Genomic DNA, 19,042 nt, shown 5'->3' with positions numbered 1-19,042 from the left:
ATGAATTTGGTTAGAGATAACAACTGAGGCAAGCTTTTTAAGTAAAAGTTGATGATCTATTGCGTCAAAAAGCCGCTGAAAGGTCCAGGCAGTCAGGTTTTCAAGACATCCCTAATGAATGTGAATGAGGCAGATTTGCACATAATAGAGGTTATCTGGGGACAGCAGGAAGATATTCTCACATGTTGGGTGATGTCATCCACGGAACCCAGTATAGACAGAGCCATGTGCCTAAGGCTCCGCCCACAGGAGGGGCCTAAGGCTACTGGGCCGATTCCGGTTGATCCAGGTGCCTCAGGCCCCACCTGTGGGTGGGGTTTGAACCACCTAGGCCAATCAGGCCCTAAGGCCAGCCATTTGAGGGATGGCTGGCCTGCCGGATGGACAGGCTTGGGACCTGTTTGTCTGGCCGATGTTTCTCAGGTACGGGAGGTGTTGTGGGTGGGGTCAGCAGGGGGGAGTGTCTCGCGAGTCGGCGGATGGGGGAAGATTTTCGGCGGGCTGATCAGGGGTTCGGGGGGCATTTGGGGAGGGGTGGTTGCGTCGGGGCAGGAGGGCCTGGGATCTCTCCTGCCCGGATCTTAGTGGGAGTGGGGGGTGGGAGGGGTCGCCTGGCCAGGAGGGCTTGGGGTTCCTCCTGGCCCGATCGTCATCGGCGGGGGGATCACGGCTCGGGCAAGAGGGCTTGGGCTCCTTCTTGCCCCGATGTTGTCGGGGAGGGTCACGGCTGACGGGGCAAGAGGGCTTGGGTTCCCTCTTGCCCCGATGTTGTCGGCGGGAGAGGGTGGATTCTGTAACTGGTGTTGATTTTAACAGACACCGGTTACAGGATCCAGTTTTTAGGCGAAGGACTGGCTCCTCCTATGCCTAAAAGCTCTTGTTTTGGGCATTTGGAGTTAGGCTTTTTTTAGGTTTATTATACATTGTTAGTGTAGACGTAGTGGTGGTCTGTTTTTTTTTATAATGGACATTTTCCCCGCTTCTACTTTCAAAGTTTAAGGCCTTAGGTCAAAAGGTGACTTAGACTTTTTTTTTTAAATTATGCCCCTCCACGTACCTATAGGATCCATTCCACAAAATAGGCATTGAGACAAATAGCAAACATTAAAGGTGTTGGCCTACATTAACTGTTAGTAAGTGATCCCCTAGGTACGGAGCTTATGACATCAGATACCTTTATTCCTGTGAGCAGAAGCGCTCCACTGCGGAGTCCCACAACTGTAGTGGCTAGTTGCCGAGATACAGCACTTCCCAAGAGACTATAGGTGATGTGCTCAAATGATGATTTTCCCAATTTAGCAACTCCTCTGCAAAGAAAGAAAATCAAACATTACATGGAGCTACATTTTAATTTGTTCCTCTCTTCGTTAAAATATAGAAAATCTTTAAATTTCAGGGCTTACCCCAAGCAGCTTAGGTCATAAAATGGCAAATTCTGGTCAATATCATCTGCTGAATTTTGGTGGTCTACTTCTGCTTTTATGGGTTGCATGATAACCTATATTGGTCAAAAAAAAAGAATAAACTTTAAACTAAAATCTTTATTCTGTTTTATTTCAATATTCATTCCGATTTTCTGATGTAAGATACAGCAATTTTTCAACTCTACAACATGGCCTTGATGTTACAAAGTACTATTTGACAGAAATGCCATCAATGTGATTCATCAGAATATTTTAAATATGAACTGAAAACACTGGTGCAATGTCACAAAACTTTGTAATCAAGATAACTTTACCTATTACAAATATATTAACCTCTTTCAAACCATTGAATGCTGCTACTTAGTCACAGATGACCTGATTCTCTGTAAAAGTGATACTAAGGCGGAAATTCATCAAGCAGCATTAGAGCTTTAAGTCATGTTATTTGGCCCTTAACGTGTCTTAAATAGCCCTAATGCCACCTAACTAAAATTACCATGGTGATATCTAAGTTGCTCTAGGTTAAGTACTAATGAGAATCTTGATTACTATGGCGTGTAGGAGTAGCCTACTAGTTAGTGCAGTGGCTTGAGAACCTGGGAACTGCAGCTACTTGTGACTTTGGGCAAACCTTCCACTGTCCCAGGTACAAAATAAGTACCTGTATATAATACATAAACCGCTTTGACAAACCACAGAAAGGCAGTATATTGAGTCCCATCTTTTTTCCAATATGACTTTTTGCTGGGGTTATTTCACCACCCAAGAGCATCAGGCCACAAAGCCTCGACCTGAATGTTCATGGGCTGACAGAACATCCCCTCCCTCAAAGATTCCAGGCTCCTCATTTCCCCTCCCAGGCATAGCCCACTAGAGGTTACATTTGAAAGCACTGGTGGTTTGAGGGGGGGAGTGTGAGGCTTTTGGCAGGATTAAGACCTAGTTGCTTCTGTCCAGTCTGGCGCCTTCAGTAAAATGGTGTGATTTACTGATGCTGGAACAACATTGCTTGCATGGTGGCTCACAAGCTGCATTATTCTTTTAAAATGGAATTCAGCAAACTGTATTACCAAAATCTCATAGTTGCTGAAACCAGTGATGAACTGAGGTGCAGTAAAAAGCAATCTTTTACCACACCTTGATGAATTTCCCTTCCAAGTATTTATTAGAATGAGTAATGAGACATTCTACCACCAAATTTTCATCGGTTTAATCTCATGAACTTGGATACTATCAGATGTGAGACAGCAAGAACCTCAAAGGAGAGGTCAGCATTAACAGCAAATTTGAGAGACTGAGCTCATACTCCGCATATCCTAGCTTGGGAGTGAGATTCATTCCTGTTATGCTATGTGTAAAACAAACAAAGTCCAGTGTCCAAAGGCACCAGAATAGTGGAGTATATTTATTTATTTATTTAATTTTATATACCGTTCTCCCAGGGGAGTTCAGAACGGTTTACATTAATTTATTCAGGTACTCAAGCATTTTCCCTTTCTGTCCCGGTGGGCTCACAATCTATCTAATGTACCTGGGGCAAAGGGGGGATTAAGTTACTTGCCCAGGGTCACAAGGAAGGTGCGGTTTGAACCCACAACTTCAGGGTGCTGAGGCTGTAGCTTTAACCACTGCACCACACTCTCTCCCAGCAGGTCCCAAATAAAAATCATAAAAACAAATACATAAATAATAATAAAAGTATTTAATAAAAACAATGCAAACAATAATAAAAATATACAAATCCACAGTAAAAAAGGCACTGGCTCTAAAACATAAAACGAAGAGTCTCAAATACTGTGTAAAACTAATCCACTTGGAGAAATTTCCCACGGGATGTCAAAATATTACCAATTAAGAATATCCTATTACATTTTAGGGGTAATTCTACAAAGGGAACCACATCCAATGTATGCATGTATACATTTTGGGGCTGATTCTGTATAGGACGCCGGTCACCTAAGAAGCGGCCAAGAAGTGCACACCGGCGTTCTACACAGATTTGTGTGTCTGTCTTAAAAAACAGACACCTTACCCCTTCGGTAAGGGGGCCAATTGGAGCTTGGGTCAATCTGAGTCTTAAGCCATATCCACTGTATCCTAGGATGCACCAGGAAGGAGGCCTAAGGCCCTGATTGGCTCAGATGCCTAAGGCTGCAGTTAAAGACCTGAACGGTCTATCCAGTCTACCCATTAGTTATACCCTTTAAAAATACATGATTAAATTGTTTCTTCTTTGATATTTCTGGGTCATGACTGTAAAGTCCACCTGGTATTGTCCACATATGGGACACAGACCGTGTAAGTCTGTCCAGTATTGCTTTTTTGAATTCCATTACAGTTTTCCTCTCACCCCTCAGGAGGGCATTCCAGGCATCAACCACCCTCTCCATGAAAAAAAATTTCCTAACATTGCTCCCGAGTCTTCCCCACTGCAACCTCAAATTATGCCCTCTAGTTTTAGGACACCGGTCACCTAAGAAGCGGCCGAGAAGTGCACACCGGCGTTCTACACAGATTTGTGTGTCTGTCTTAAAAAACAGACACCTTACCCCTTCGGTAAGGGGGCCAATTGGAGCCTTGGGTCAATCTGAGTCTTAAGCCATATCCATTGTATCCTAGGATGCACCAGGAAGGAGGCCTAAGGCCTTGATTGGCTCAGATGCCTAAGGCTGCAGTTAAAGACCTGAACGGTCCATCCAGTCTGCCCATTAGTTATACCCTTTAAAAATACATGATTAAATTGTTTCTTCTTTGATATTTCTGGGTCATGACTGTAAAGTCCACCTGGTATTGTCCACATATGGGACACAGACCGTGCAAGTCTGTCCAATATTGCTTTTTTGAATTCCATTACAGTTTTCCTCTCCACCCCTCAGGAGGGCATTCCAGGCATCAACCACCCTCTCCATGAAAAAGAATTTCCTAACATTGCTCCCGAGTCTTCCCCACTGCAACCTCAAATTATGCCCTCTAGTTTTACTACGTTTCATAGTTTATTAAAATTTGATTGAACGTTAATGATAAAACTCGAAGCATTGTACATTAAAAATAATATAAATATAAATGGGGAATGAACAAGAAGTAATAAACATAACCCAAACAAACCAGACAAACTTGACTTGGAAAGGGAAGTGGAACATGAGGAAAAGAGGGATAACTACAATTTGTAGAGAAAAGGAACATAAAGGGTTAAAAGAGAAGAGGAGACTGCGAGGGGATCTGATCGAGACTTTCAAAATACTGAAAGGAATCGACAAAATAGAGCGGGGGAAACAGTTATTTACAATGTCCAATGTAACACGTACTAGAGGGCACGGACTGAAGCTGAGGGGGGACAAGTTCAGGACAAATAACAGGAAGTTCTGTTTCACGCAGCGAGTGGTGGACACCTGGAATGCTCTCCCAGAAGAGGTAATTGCGGAATCCACTGTTCTAGGATTTAAGGGTAAACTAGATTCGCATCTCCTTATGAGAAGCGTAGAGTGATATGGGGACCTAAACTATGCCAGTTTCACCTGATGGGGCCTCCGCTTGTGCGGATCGCTGGACTTGATGGACCTAGGGTCTGATTCAGAGATGGCAATTCTTATATGTTCTTATAAGATATGAAAGAGTAGGGATTGGTGCTGGGGTGAAATTTTTAAAAAAGATAGAAAGAAAGGATGAATCGATCGTAGGCATCTTTAAAAAGAAAGCATTTTAGACTACTCTTGAATTTATCCAGATTTGTTCTGCTCTGATATATAATGGGAAGGAATTCCAGATTGAAGGAGCAATGACAGAAAAGATGGAAGCACAGCGGGTGCCAATAATTTTAAGTGGAAAAGATTTGGTTCTACATTAATACCTTTCAAGTATTTCAACGTATGTATCATATCTCCCCCTGTCCCTCTTCTCCTCCAGAGTATACATATTTAGGTCTTCCAGTCTCTTCTCATACTTCTTTTTGTTCAAACCCCTTACTATTTTCGTTGTCTTCCTCTAGACCGCTTCAAGGTTTTTTTATATCCTTCACCAGATACAGCCTCCAAAACTGAATACAATACTCCAAGTGTGGGCTCATCAATGACCTATATAGGAGCATCAACACCTCCCTTCTTCTGCTGATTATTCCTCTTTCTATACAGTCTAGCATCCTTCTGGCTAAAGCCACCGCCTTATCACTCTGTTTAGCTGCTTTTAGATCCTCAGACACAATCACCCTAAGGTCCCTCTCTCCGTCAGTGCTTATCAGCCTCTCACCTCCCAGCACATACAGTTTCCTCAGATTTAGAAACATAGAAACATGATGGCAGATAAAGACCAAATGGCCCATCTAGTCTGCCCATCCGCAGTAACCCATCTAAGTCTGCCAATCCACAATAACCATTATCTCTACCCATAAATGCATCACTCTGCACTTCTTCACATTGAATTTTAGTTGTCAGATGTTGGACCATTCTTCTAATTTTTGCAGATCCTTTTTCCTGTTTTCCACTCCCTCCGGGGTGTCTACTCTGTTATAAATCTTGGTATCATCTGCAAAAAAGGCTAACCTTACCTTCTAACCCTTCAGCAATATCGCTTGCAAACATATTGAACAGAATCAGTCCCAGCACCGATCCCCGAGGTACTTCACTACTCACCTTTCCTTCCTCCGAATGGATTCCATTAACCACCACCCTCTGGTGTCTGTCTGCCAACTAGCTTCTAATCCAGTTCACTACTTTGGGTCCTAACTTCAGCCCATGGAGTTTGTTTAATAGCCTCATATGAGGAACCGTGTCAAATGTTTTGCTGAAATCTAAGTAAATTACATCTAGCACATGTCCTTGATCCAATTCTCTGGTCACCCAGTCAAAGAATTCAATCAGATTCGTTTGGCATAATTTATTTTTAGTAAACCCATGTTGCCGCGGGTCTTGTAATCCATTAGATTTTAAGAATTTCACTATCCTTTCCTTCAGCAACATTTCCATTATTTTTCTAATAACTGAAGTGAGGCTTACTGGCCTGTAGTTTCCCACTTTATCTTTGCAACCACTTTTGTGAAGAGAGACCACGTCTGCTCTTCTCCAGTTCTGTGGAACCTCTAGACAAAGCCCAGAAAACTGGACTCTGAGGAAGATAATATTTTGTAGATAAACATAAAACACAATACAGATACGTGTATACAGATTATATTTAGTTGATTTGACCAACCTCCTTAGCTGCAATACTAAACCTAGTATTATATGTGAATATACGTAGGATGATTGATTTGGTATAAACATATGCATATAAGTAGAATGATCAATGTGTCAATAAGGTAAGTAGGATGATTGATTATGACATAATTATGACAGTATTAATAGCTCTGTATTGTAACACCTCTACAGAAGCCCCTATAACTCTGTATAGAGCCCATGTACTGTAACACCTCGCAGAAGCTCTTTGTAACTATATTTTAACACCTCTACTGAAGCTCATGTATTGTAACACATTTACAGAAGCTCATGCAGACCACTCTGAATTGACTGTCTAGTCATTAGTAGTGGTATAGAAGCTCTCAATAAACAATAAATAGCTCCAAAGAAAACAAAAGACTAGCATGGTCCTGTGTGACAGCATCAGTCAACAGATGGTACACACTCACAGTCAGCTGAGCTACCTCAAAAAAGTTCTGTAATTCAGTACTAGAGGAAAAGTTCAATATGCAGGACTGTGTCAGATGAAATCGCCCATGTGTGAAGTAATTAAATCTACTTGACTGCAGCAGCTAAAGGACAGGAGGTGCTTACTATATATGAAGCTGTTATTATTGTACTTGTTAAATCAATGTTAGTATAGAGCTTTGCTTAGAAACTTAAACAGTTGATAGTTTATAAACAAAAGCTTGGAAATTGGAAGATACTGCTATTTTGTTCTTCTATTCTTTTACTTCTACCACTACTAATCATTTCTTTATCACCTCATTTTTCTGCTTTAGTGATGGGTTACAGATCACTAACAGCAGATCAGGAATTTCATGTTTGAGTTTTCTTTACCCTGGGATGTATACCACCCGATCAAGGTGATTTATCACTCTAACTTGACAATTTGGTTTAGTATGTTTTCCAGGTTCACAAAGATTTGTTTCAGTTCCTCCGAATCATCACCCTTGAAAACCATTTCCGATTCAGGTAGATCTCTTACATCTTCATCTGTAAAGACTGAAGCAAAAATTTGTTCAGTCTCTCTGCTATGGCCTTAACCTCCCTGAGAGACAAAAATATCTAGTGTGTTTATGTAAAACAAAGTTCCTATTATATCTGTGTGTGCTTATGTATGTGTATATCTATTTATATTAATGCTGTTGATTAATCACTACTAACAGTAGAGAATGACACGGGGACAAATTTGTCCCTACGGGAACTCATTTTCCCATCCTCTCCCAGAGAGTTTTCCTGTCCCTGCCCTGTTCCTGCAAGTTCCGTACTCATTTGCATAAGCTTCAAACACTTTAAAACCATAAGGGTTCGAGGCTTATGTGGTTAAGCAGAACTTACAGGAATGGGGCAGGGACAGCGACAAACAGGTTCTACAGCAACCTGTCTGTCGGGCACCATCCCAAGAATAATGGGAGGGCAAGAGAAGTGTGTCAATATCAGCATCTCTGTTATGTCTGATAAACAAATACAAATTCATAATCTACAGTTCAATAGCCAAACAAGTTCATGGTATACAATACCTGATATTACTTGATATTTACTTTTATACTGGTCTTCTGGAGAAAGCTGGGACTCAGCATAAAAATATTCGCTGAACTGTTCTCTTCAAAGGTAGGATGTATTACAGTAAGAACAAACTCCTTCACTCCTAGAAAAAAAAAAGAAAAGCTAATATTGATACCTGATCGTGTTCGCGCGCATGTGTGTGTATATATTTATTTATATATTTATAAGGGAGGGAAATTGAGATCAGAGGGTCCTGAAACTATGGGCCTGTTTTACAAAGCCACGTGGCAACAGCCCTGAAGCCCTTTAAATCTCAATGGGCTTCGGGGCCATTATCTCGCTGCAGCCGCTAGCGCAGCTTTGTAAAACAGGCCCTATTGTCTCCTCTCCCAAGACTGGATATCATGACTCCTATTCCCCATCCTCTCTCTCCCCACACTTAATCTGCATTAATTCTCCATCTGGACCCCATGAATCCTCATAGCTCTCTTCCAAGGTAAGCCATACTGAAATGATCTTACCTTTATGACTTTTTAGGCATGGCAGCAAGTAATTAACTCACAGGTACTTTTTCCAGGCTTCTATCCAAAGAGGAGACATGCGAGCACTTGTGGGTGCAGTGAGCCACCATTATCCTTGGGAAGACATAGGAGCCATGGTGCAGAGTTTTTGTTGTTGTTGACATGGTCACCTAGCCCTCTCCTGCTCCAGAATCACTGCAACTCTAGTTGGTGTTAAGTGCTAGCGACTCGTGTTCGAGTCCTAGTAACTTGATAATGATATCAAGTTTTCAAGGCAGAATACAGAAGTAGATTGCCAGGCCTTTTTAAAAAAATGTTTTTTTAGTATAAACTGTTTATTCAAGGTAATCATCTTAAAGCATACAGAACAGATACAAGTTATTCAAATTTCAGGAGTACAACTAAATCAATCACGGCCGATGGCCATACAAAAGATAAAAGAATCCGGATCTTCACTCTTATGGCCCAGATCAAGCGATCAGAACAATATCCCTACAGTGTTCCCCCCCTCACACCCCTTATTTCTGCTCCTCCTTCTCCCCTCAGTAACTAGGCTTTGGTAACAAGGGAAGCGCTGGCTTCTGCAATGTTAAATATTTGGCTCCTCAACGTGGGAGAAAGAGTGGATAAGTAGGAAGACCACACTGAAAGGAAGATTTTACTCCAGCTCCTGGAGAAAATGTGCAGATTCCCATAACATCAATGTATGGAATTTATTCCTCCAGTACCATCCAGGGAGGGGGAAGTTTGCAGCCAACATTTAAGAATACACTTCTTCTCCAGGATATAAAATAGAACTTTGGCAAGACTAATATTTATGTTCCCATTCCTTCTTATAAATCCAATTACAAGCATAAGAAGTGATAATGTCACAAGTTCATTGCCCTTTTTTTCTCCATACAGATCAGCGTTTTAAAATTCAGATTTGACCCTGCCACATGCAGACTGGTTAAAGTGGCACTGCACATTGGAATAAAATTACAGCAATAGATGGATGAGAGCACAAAAGATTACAAAGGTCCCCCCCCCTCTGCCTTTTTTGTACTTCATGAAATCAGTAAAACCTCAAAAATAATCTTTAAATTTACTCATTTATACACCACCTTTCTAAACTCATGGAAATGGTCAAAGTACAATATACATATAGAACACATCAACTTATTCAATCAATGTGTTCATTTTTTTAGGGACCATCAGAGGTGAGATATTCACTTAAGCAATAAAGTTGCTGCTTACTTACAATTCATCAGTCCTGGCTTCTTAATTAACAAAACTCCTATTGTTGCATATTGCATCCATAAATAAGGGTACAACAATAACCAAAATCTTCATTCTATCAAATGAATGGCTATATTCTGAATCACTTAGCAGTTCCTCTGTTAAAAGCATCTATTGGAACCAACTTGTGGTAACACAGTCATAAAGGTGGCCAGGGTTCCAAACATATACCTAGCTCTTGCTCCTCAGGCTGGCTGGAAATGCCATATTTACAGTTTTCCAATTAAGAAGGGGGTATTCCGTCACTGCTGAACAGTGATATCTACTGGCTGGCTAAAGTGCACTTTTACCAGATTTCAAAAATGAGTCAAGATTTATGCCTGTCAGCTATAGGTCTGTCCTTGGGCTAGTTTATAAAGTCAGTAAGAAAATGTGCAGAAAGTCCACATCAGAGGAGAAACCTTTCAGGAAAAATAAAAATAAAAGAAAATGCCCCAGCTTTGAGTACTGTTTCCCAACCTTGTCCTTGAAGCACACCTAACCGATCTGGATTTCAGAATATCCAAAATGAATACTTTTGATACCATACCTTATAAAACTAAAATTCACACCCTTGTACAAGTTTCATATTCCATTGGTTAAAAATACAGTTCAAAGTCTATTATGAGGAATGTGTTTTCCTGATCTATAGAACATGCTGTACACTTTCAACATGAAAGAGCACTTATAAAAAACATTCAAAAAGCATTTATGATAAGAAATTTAAGTCTTGATTGCACCAGTCTTCACATCCCTTGACATAATACTTGGTAGAAACTCCTGCAGAAACAATGGCCATGAGAAATTTAAATCAAAGTCTATCAACTTTACACAGTGGAAGACATGGGTTTGGCTCATTATTCATGGCTCAAGCTCTTTCAGATTGGTTGTGGATCATGTGTGGAATTTCGATTGGATTCAGGCCGAACCACTTGACATTCACTTTTTTCTTGCTGAGTATTGTTGTCTTAGGTTTGTGCTTAGAATCGTAGTCCCTACTATAAGGTAAAATCTTTTCCCCAGTCCTAGATCTAAGACAGACAACTATTCCTTCAGGATTTGCCTACACCTAGCAAGATTCATCTCTCTCAATTTTCAAAAGCCTCCCTGTCCCACTGCTGCAACCACCAAGCTTTATGTTAGGGATGGTGTTAGCAGACTAATGTGTTCTGTTAGTTTTTTATAACAAAACAAAACAAAATCCACAGTCAAACAAAACAAAACAAGTTTCCAGTATAAATACACACTGGTGAAACCCCTCTTAAACATATAGCTACAACCTTACCCCGCAGACTCGATGTGTTGCTAACACTTCAGAGCCCTGAAGAAATGATCAGCAGATACTGAAACTGCTGGCCACTGTCAGCTCATTGACTCAGAAGAGAAAATAGCAGTGGTTTATTGACTCAGTAGAGAAGATAACAGTCAACGCAGCTAAAAGATAAGTACTGCTTTGTTTTTTCAAGCAAACCTTAGGAGGTTTTTTTCGCCTATGATAGAATGCTGAAAGGGAGCTAATTAATTATTTAAGCTCTCCTTTCTAGTTACAAAGCTAGTTAGCTTTGCAACATCTGAGGCGTTTCCCCACTGTGCTATACTGGCTTGAAGTTAGCTTGTAGCTATATATTTAAGAGGGATGAAGGTATTGAGCATGTTTCACCAGTGGAAACTTTGTTTTATTTTATGTTAGTTTTATACATATTGCTTAGGACCGAGACCAAATATTCCACTCTGGTTTCATCAGACAACAAAATCATCTTGTGTATACATGTAGGCATGCTTCTTGCCACCTTTCCGCACAAATTATATTGTGAAGTAACCTTGAAACTGCCAAACAGTCAAGATTTGCCCCAGTCTCAACCATAATCTCTGCAGTTCTTTTAAAGTAATCTCAATTAAAATGATGGCCTGATTGAGGCAGAACCTTAGTAATGCCAAACTGTTTCTGCTTTATAATGACAAATATGACAGTGCCCCAAGAACACTCAAACATTTACAATTTCTCATATGGCCTCTTTTACAAAGCCACACAGCAACAGCCCCGAAGCCCTTTAAATCTCTATGGGCTTCAGGGCCACTAGCACGGCTTTGTAAAAGAGGCCGATAATCTCCCTCAGCCTATACATAAGTAACTTTATCCTCGAGATCTTTTGGCATATCTGTATACATAGAACTTAGAAATATGATGGCAGATAAAGGCCAAATGGCCCATCCAGTTTGTCTCTCCACAGCATTCACTATCTTCTCTTCTCCCTAAGAGATCCTCATGTGCCTGTCCCACACAGTCTTTGTTTTCACCACCTCTACCGGGAGCCTAATCTACACATCTACTACCCTTTCTGTAAAAAAGTATTTTCTTAGATTATTCCTATCACCTTTTACCTTCATCCTATACTCTCATTTTGAAGCCTCATGTGCATTTATGCCACACAGGTATTTAAATGTCTCCATCATATCTCACCTCTCCCACCTTTCCTCCAAAGTATACATATTGAGATCTTTAAGTCTGTCTGACTAGGCCTTATGATGAAGACCACTGACCATTTTAGTAGCCTTCCTCTGGACTGACATCCTATCTGTATCTTTTTGAAGGTATATGTTTTAAATTTTTGTTCATATTCACTTTATACAACAGAAATCGGTTATTTCTTTATCCAGGAATTTTCAAATGAGCTGAACTACTGTGATAAGAGATATGTGGATTCTATTTAACCTTAGTACAACACAGAGTATTGGTATACATCTACTGGATTCTCTATTCATCTCACCTTTTTGCTTTACCTTGGTTATTGCTCTATGTTCAACTCTCCAGCCCAACAACTTGATTCTTGCTCCTCAACTGGTTTACTGGTTCGTGCTCTGACAAGTTTTGAATCATTTAAAAGAAAAATCAAAACTGTGCTATTTATGCATGTATCTGGCATTTCTTCTTCAGAAGTTTTGACTTTATGTTTTTAATGTCAGATTTATTTTATAATTGATATTTTATTACTTTTTTCATATTTTTAATGATTTGTTCTATAATATTCTTTTTTTTTTCTTTTTGTATGTACACCCTGTTAACTCACCTAGAACTTTAGATAGTGCAGGCTAGAAATACTGTAAATAAAAAAATAAATAATACCTCAACATGTATACTCTAGAGGAGAGAAGGGACATGGGTGATATGATAGACATTTAAATATTTGAAAGGTATTAATATAGGACCAAATCTTTTCCAGAGAAGGGAAATTGGTAAAACTAGAGGACATACTGTACATTGAAGTTGAGCAGTAGTAGACTTAAGAGTAATATTCATGTTTTAGACGATTACTTGTATTCCCCTCATTTTAATTGAATATCGCTTAGAATTTTATGTAAAGCGATTAATCAAATTTTAATAAACTTGAAACTTAAACTTGAAATTCTTTTTCACAGAGAGGGTGGTGGATGCCTGGAATGCCCTCCCGAGGGAGATGGTAGAGAGGAAAACTGTGATGGAATTAAAAAAAGCATGGAATGAATACAGACGTTCGCTATTTAGAATATGAATGGGCTAACTTTCACCATAAAGGAGATGGTTTGGATAGGCTGAAGTGAGCGTCAATGGCAACTCCAGTAGTTGGAAACCAAGGTCAGTACCCAGTAGACCTCTAAGGCAGTGTTCTTCAACCTTTTTACACCTATGGACTGGCAGAAATAAAATAATTATTTTGTGGACCAGCTAAGAACACTGGGCTAAGTCATGGGCCAGACCCTGCCCATCTCTACCCAATCTCTACCCTAGACCCTGCCCCCATAGTCCTAATTGTAACACTATTTTTTCCATTCATTTTAATCTTATTAACAATGCATCGATCACACCGCGGACCGGCAGTTAAAGAACACAGTTTTGAGCCTGATGCACATGCCAGCCCTGTGGACCAGCACCGGTCCATGGACTGGTTGTTGAAGAACACTGCTCTAAGGTCTATGGCCCAGAAATAAGAAAAACACGCCATTTTAATCATGAAATTGTGATTACAGGGCAGACTGGATGGACCATTCATGTATTTATCTGTTATCATTTACTATGCTACTGCTTCAGTGTTCCTATTCCATGCCGTTCCTGGTCTTCTTGGTCATCCAAGATTCCACCAATACAGTTTTCCTGGGCTTGGCCATATGAAATCAGTGTAAGCTGCCACTGCAAGACTGAGTAGTTTGGCAGGATGTGCATGTTTGATTCTGCCCCTAACTGGTGACATCATTACTTTCTACCTGAACAACCCCAAAGAGGCACCACTATTTAAAAGCTGCAACTTTGTTGTGTGTTGTTTCTATGTGCCTGAATGCTGCTCTTTTATTCAGAGCAGGGGGTTCTTAATCTGGAGTCCATGGATGGGTTTCAGGGTGCCCATGAGGGTCAGATAAAAATTAACATTTATATTCACTATAAAACCCGGTACTGTTGATTTTTCTCACAGATAGCAAGAGAGTGGATATTGCAGTACCGTAGTAATGATAGTAGAAAATACTAGTAGTAGATCTGTTTTATTTTGCACAAGAGGATTGTATTTCATAATTATAAATGAGTGGCCATTATGTTTTGCATAATTTTTTAAAAAATATTGTTTACTTTAAAGTTTAATAATACTTTGTGTATATCATATATGTATGAGACAATAAAATCTTGATAAATAAAGCTTTCATCAGATTCTTAAAGGGATCCATTTCTCAAAAAAGGTTAAGAATCACTGATTTAGAGGCTTGCCTAAGAATCAGCGTCAGCTGCTGCTGCAGGTGTAACTCTGGTCTCACTCATACTCTTCTGGGGCACCAGCTAGCTCTTCAGGTCTGGTATCCGCAACCAGGATCTACAAAACAAGTTCAGGGGTTTATTTTGAGCTAGGCACAGGCCAGAGTCGAACTTACTCCGGTAGACCTAAGGATACCGTCCCCTGGGGTCCAATCACTTCATACAGTCTTTCACATGTAAATCAAGCTGAGACTGATGAAATATTAATAGACGTACTTTACTTGAAAAATCTGAATTGTAATTCCAAACTTTTAAACTATTTACAAGGAGTGTATTTTAAATCCAGTTTCAGTTCACAAATCCTTTATAGCAGTCTCCATATTATTTGCAAGGAGGTTTGTGGTAATCCCCATCCAATCAATCACTCTGATAGCAACTGACATGCGCAAGGCCAATTTGGGGAAGCTCCTCAGCTGTTGGGGCTTTTTTCTTTTTTTAATGGCACAGATGTTGTGCATGTGTTACACACGAACAAAATCTGACCCATTAAAAAAGCCTCCCCCAGGCCAATGATGGCTCTCCCCAGCACCAGGAGACCCCCCCCCCCCACAGCAGCAAAAATTGTCAGGAGGGATGTCCATTCCCTCCTGCCATGGCGACCCCCCCATGTGAGACAAAATTGTCAGGAGGGATGCCCATTCTTCCCTGCCAATGGAAGCCCCCCCATGCAAATGAAAAATGGCAAGAGGAATGCCCACTCCCTCCTACCACCAGATGCTCCCCCGAACCTCCCCCCCTCCAGTACCATTGTAAGAAGTTGAGAGCAGGAGAGATGCTCGGTCCCTCCTGCTCCAAGGCCCGCTATTACAAAATGGTGGGCCTTCCCCATCATGTAATGCATAGAGAGGGGCCTAAGGCCATGATTGGCTCAGATGTCTAAGGCTCCAGCTGGGACACAGAGGGAGGAGCCTATCGGGCTTTAGATACAGAGGGAGGGGCCTAAGGCTTGATTGGCTCAGAAGCCTAAGGCCTCTCCCCTTGTGTCTGAACCTATCAGGCCTTAGGCTCTTCCCCGTGCTTCAATACCTTAGATCCCTTTTAGCATCTCCAGATTTTCCGACCATTTTGCAAACTATTTTAGTTTCCCCTGTTTTAATTATGCAAATGCCATATTGGTAAGGTTACTGGGGTCAATCATTAAGCTTTACACATAGCTCATTACCCGCTCATTATTTATTATAAAATTTTGTTTTAAGTTTTTTAATTCTATTAAGGGATAAGATGACCCTACTGTTTTAGTATGGACACTGTACTTTTCTGTCAGATCCTCTCATGCTTGTCTTTGTGATTTTTTGATTTCCCCAATGTAAGGATCATTTTAAAAATGAAATCATGTGACAAGAATATTTTCAGTGATTGCATCTACTTGTATCTTATGGAACAGCATGTCTGATAAGGGATTTTTGTTTATGCTGCCTTTCATAAAAGATAATGGCATTTTCATTTGAAAATGTTTTTAATGGTTCCTAAATAGGATGATATTTGTAAATGAATACTATGTGTACACCACTTTGGAATAAGGCAGTCTGTACATTTTTAATAAATGCAGTTTATGTTTTCCTAATTCATGTGTGTACCATGTACAATATCTTTATTCAATTTTATTTTTTTAACCTACTCAGAACATTGCTGACAGGCAGGATTTAAATATAATACTGTATATTTTTTTAAACCCACAAAAAATCCATAATGTCTTAAAGCAACATTTTTTGGAACCAGAGCAAATCTGGGTTTGCTATAGCAAAGGGTGTGGAAGACTTATGCAATCAAGACTTTTTGGTTTCTTACTTTTAACTCTTTTTTTTTTTTTAGTATTTCTATAAAATTGTTCTTTCCAGTTTAAAGTATACAGTATGCTGTATCGATTGAGGAACATTCTTATGTTAATTCTGCCAGCAGAATACAACTTTGTACAAACTTTTACAATGAACAGTAGATCTATATTCAACAAAGACCCAATCTATGCATATTTACTGTGACAATCCTGAAAATCTACCTGGCTAGGTATGCCTCTACAAGAGGGCTAAGAAACTCTGACCTAGAATAGAGAAAGAACAAGGAGAACTCTGATACTTCTTAGTACCCAGTTATTTAAGTGGATACTATACCCAATTTGAAGGACAACCTAAAAAACACTAATTAATGGTTTTCAAACCTTTCCTCAGTTGTTTCGACAAATGACTAGGAACTGCTTATTTATAAGCTCCTTTCATTCTCATCCTGCAAATGAAATGTTGCAACAATTAGGAGAGACACATAATTCTCCAGAGAGCCCATCAGACTCAGAGAAACAAATCCTACTATGCACGGGTTCTCATGAACAGCCCTCAGAGCACCCTACACCAAATATATTTAACACTTGAGCTGCATAATGGCAACAGAATATTAATTTATAAATATTTTTTTGCACATATTTTAAAATCTATAGAGCTTTTAACCTAATAAAAATGAATTATTGAAACTCCATGCACATATAAAGCACAAAATTACCTTCTTTAAGGGGCAGCTGAATACTGTCTGTAGATGCCACAACCCAAGGGAAAGCCACAGAACTCCCTAACTGTACCCAGGTACTGAAGGAAGATTTTATTTCTTCTTCATTTGTATTTTTATCCTGAACAGGAAAAAGAAACACAAACTACCTGAATACCACAGATAAAAAAAAATGCAGTAGACTGTTTATATCCTTCCATTTGTCATTAAGCTGTCCAACTCACCCCTCACTAGTGTAATTTGAAACATGTGCCTTAAACATGATTGCCTAAAACCTCTATACAAGGCCAGTGCAAGGAAGTTGAGAGACTATATCTATGACTGATCCCTCTCCTTCCTTGCTAACAAAAGCTCCTAAATATGAGGAAACAATTGGAAGCCCAGCCAGTTGGCTGCTAGAGGTTTTTATTGGGCTCAAAATACAACTTATCACCTATATTATATACTAGCATTCAACAGCTGAGCTCCTTATAAGATCAGTGGAAAATTAAAGATGATGTTGCCCAAAGTTACAAGTTAATTACAGAAGGAAGAGATTGAGGAAAGAAGGGTAATATAGAGAGGGCCGAGAAAGGTGAAAGATATTATAAGACTTATTCAAGAACTTCCTCATTCTCAAAATGGCATAGCGAGGCTCAAGGGTGAAGGGGACAAATATGCACACACCGATAAGGATTAAGGCTGAACTGCTTAATTATTTCTGTCCTGTGTTCATGGTTGAAAATAGATGTGTAGTAGATCCAGAAAGATTCTCAGAAGACCGTGTTTGTGAGGAGCTAGCTAAATTAAAAATATACAAAGTCATGGGGTCTGACGGGATGCATCCCAGGATACTCAAGGAACTCAAAGAAGTTCTGGTGGTTTCGTCGTCTCACCTTTTCAATGCTTCCTTAGAGTCTGGTGTGGTCCCGGAGGACTGAAGAAGGTAGATGTGGTCCTTCTGCACAAGAGCAGAAGTAAGGAGGAGGTTAAGAATTAATCTGAGCTCAGTAGTGAGTAAACTAATGGAAACGCTTCTGAAGCGGAGGATAATGAGATTTCTAGAATCAAACAGATTGAGGACCCGAGGAAGAATGGTTTTACAAGAGAAAGGTCTTGTTAGACGAATCCGATTGATTTCTTTGACTGGGTGACCAAACAGTTGGATATGGGAGGGGTACTAGATGTAGTGTATTTGGATTTTAGCAAAGCTTTCAACATGGTGCCACATAGGAGATTGATAAATAAAATGAATGCATGTGATCCTAAAGTGACAAACTGTATTAAAAGCTGGTTAAGAGAAAGGAGACAAAGGGTAGTGCTAAATGGAGTTTGCTCGGAGGAAAAGGTTGTTGTTAGTGGAGTGACATAGGGATCTGTCTTTGGGCCGGTTCTATTTAATATCTTCGTGCGAGTGATATTGCGGAAGGACTGTCCGGCAAAGTTTGTCTTTTTGTGGACAATATTGCTCTGGCCTACATAGCTGAAAACAGTGTACAATCTATTGACCTCATCTGCCTAAAATGTATGTCCCTGCCTTACCACATTGTAAGCTGAATAGATAAGAGTTTGAGCCATGATGTACCCTGCCCTTCTGTACATGTAACATTTAGAGCTGTAAGATTTAGATAAGCAGAGAAATGAGCTAGTTTCCTATAGGACTATAAGTTGTATCCCTGAACCTATCATAAGTGCTGGCTTAGGACCAATAATAATTGTAGAAAAGTTATAGAAGTAACAAATGAAAATTGTAGTTTTTGCATATATTAGTTTGCGAAAAGGGCATAAAAGTCCGTGTATTTCCTGATTCTAACACTCTAGTAGGCAGACTGTTAACTGCACTAGAGTCCGGTATGCTGTAATAAACCTCTTGTACTTTCTTCACACCTCTGACTTTGTGTGTCCAAGTGACCTTTC

At 40.0% G+C, this 19,042-nt stretch overlaps 1 protein-coding gene across 2 annotated transcripts in view; it reads right to left on the bottom strand.

Moving 5' to 3' along the window:
* The window catches only part of PEX1 (peroxisomal biogenesis factor 1), a 157,071-nt gene that overhangs the window by 99,475 nt on the left and 38,554 nt on the right, over positions 1-19,042 (bottom strand). For both annotated transcript variants that reach the window (XM_033931140.1, XM_033931139.1), the window contains exons 7-10: positions 17,144-17,267; positions 8,134-8,240; positions 1,404-1,498; positions 1,175-1,307 (exon numbers count right to left, since the gene is read on the bottom strand). In XM_033931140.1, the coding sequence (XP_033787031.1) occupies positions 1,175-1,307; positions 1,404-1,498; positions 8,134-8,240; positions 17,144-17,267 (459 nt within the window). The remainder of the gene's footprint in view (positions 1-1,174; positions 1,308-1,403; positions 1,499-8,133; positions 8,241-17,143; positions 17,268-19,042) is intronic.

This window comes from Geotrypetes seraphini, chromosome 2 (assembly GCF_902459505.1).
Source record: "Geotrypetes seraphini chromosome 2, aGeoSer1.1, whole genome shotgun sequence".
Classification (NCBI taxonomy): domain Eukaryota; kingdom Metazoa; phylum Chordata; class Amphibia; order Gymnophiona; family Dermophiidae; genus Geotrypetes; species Geotrypetes seraphini.
This window is presented reverse-complemented; position numbering and strand designations above follow the sequence as displayed.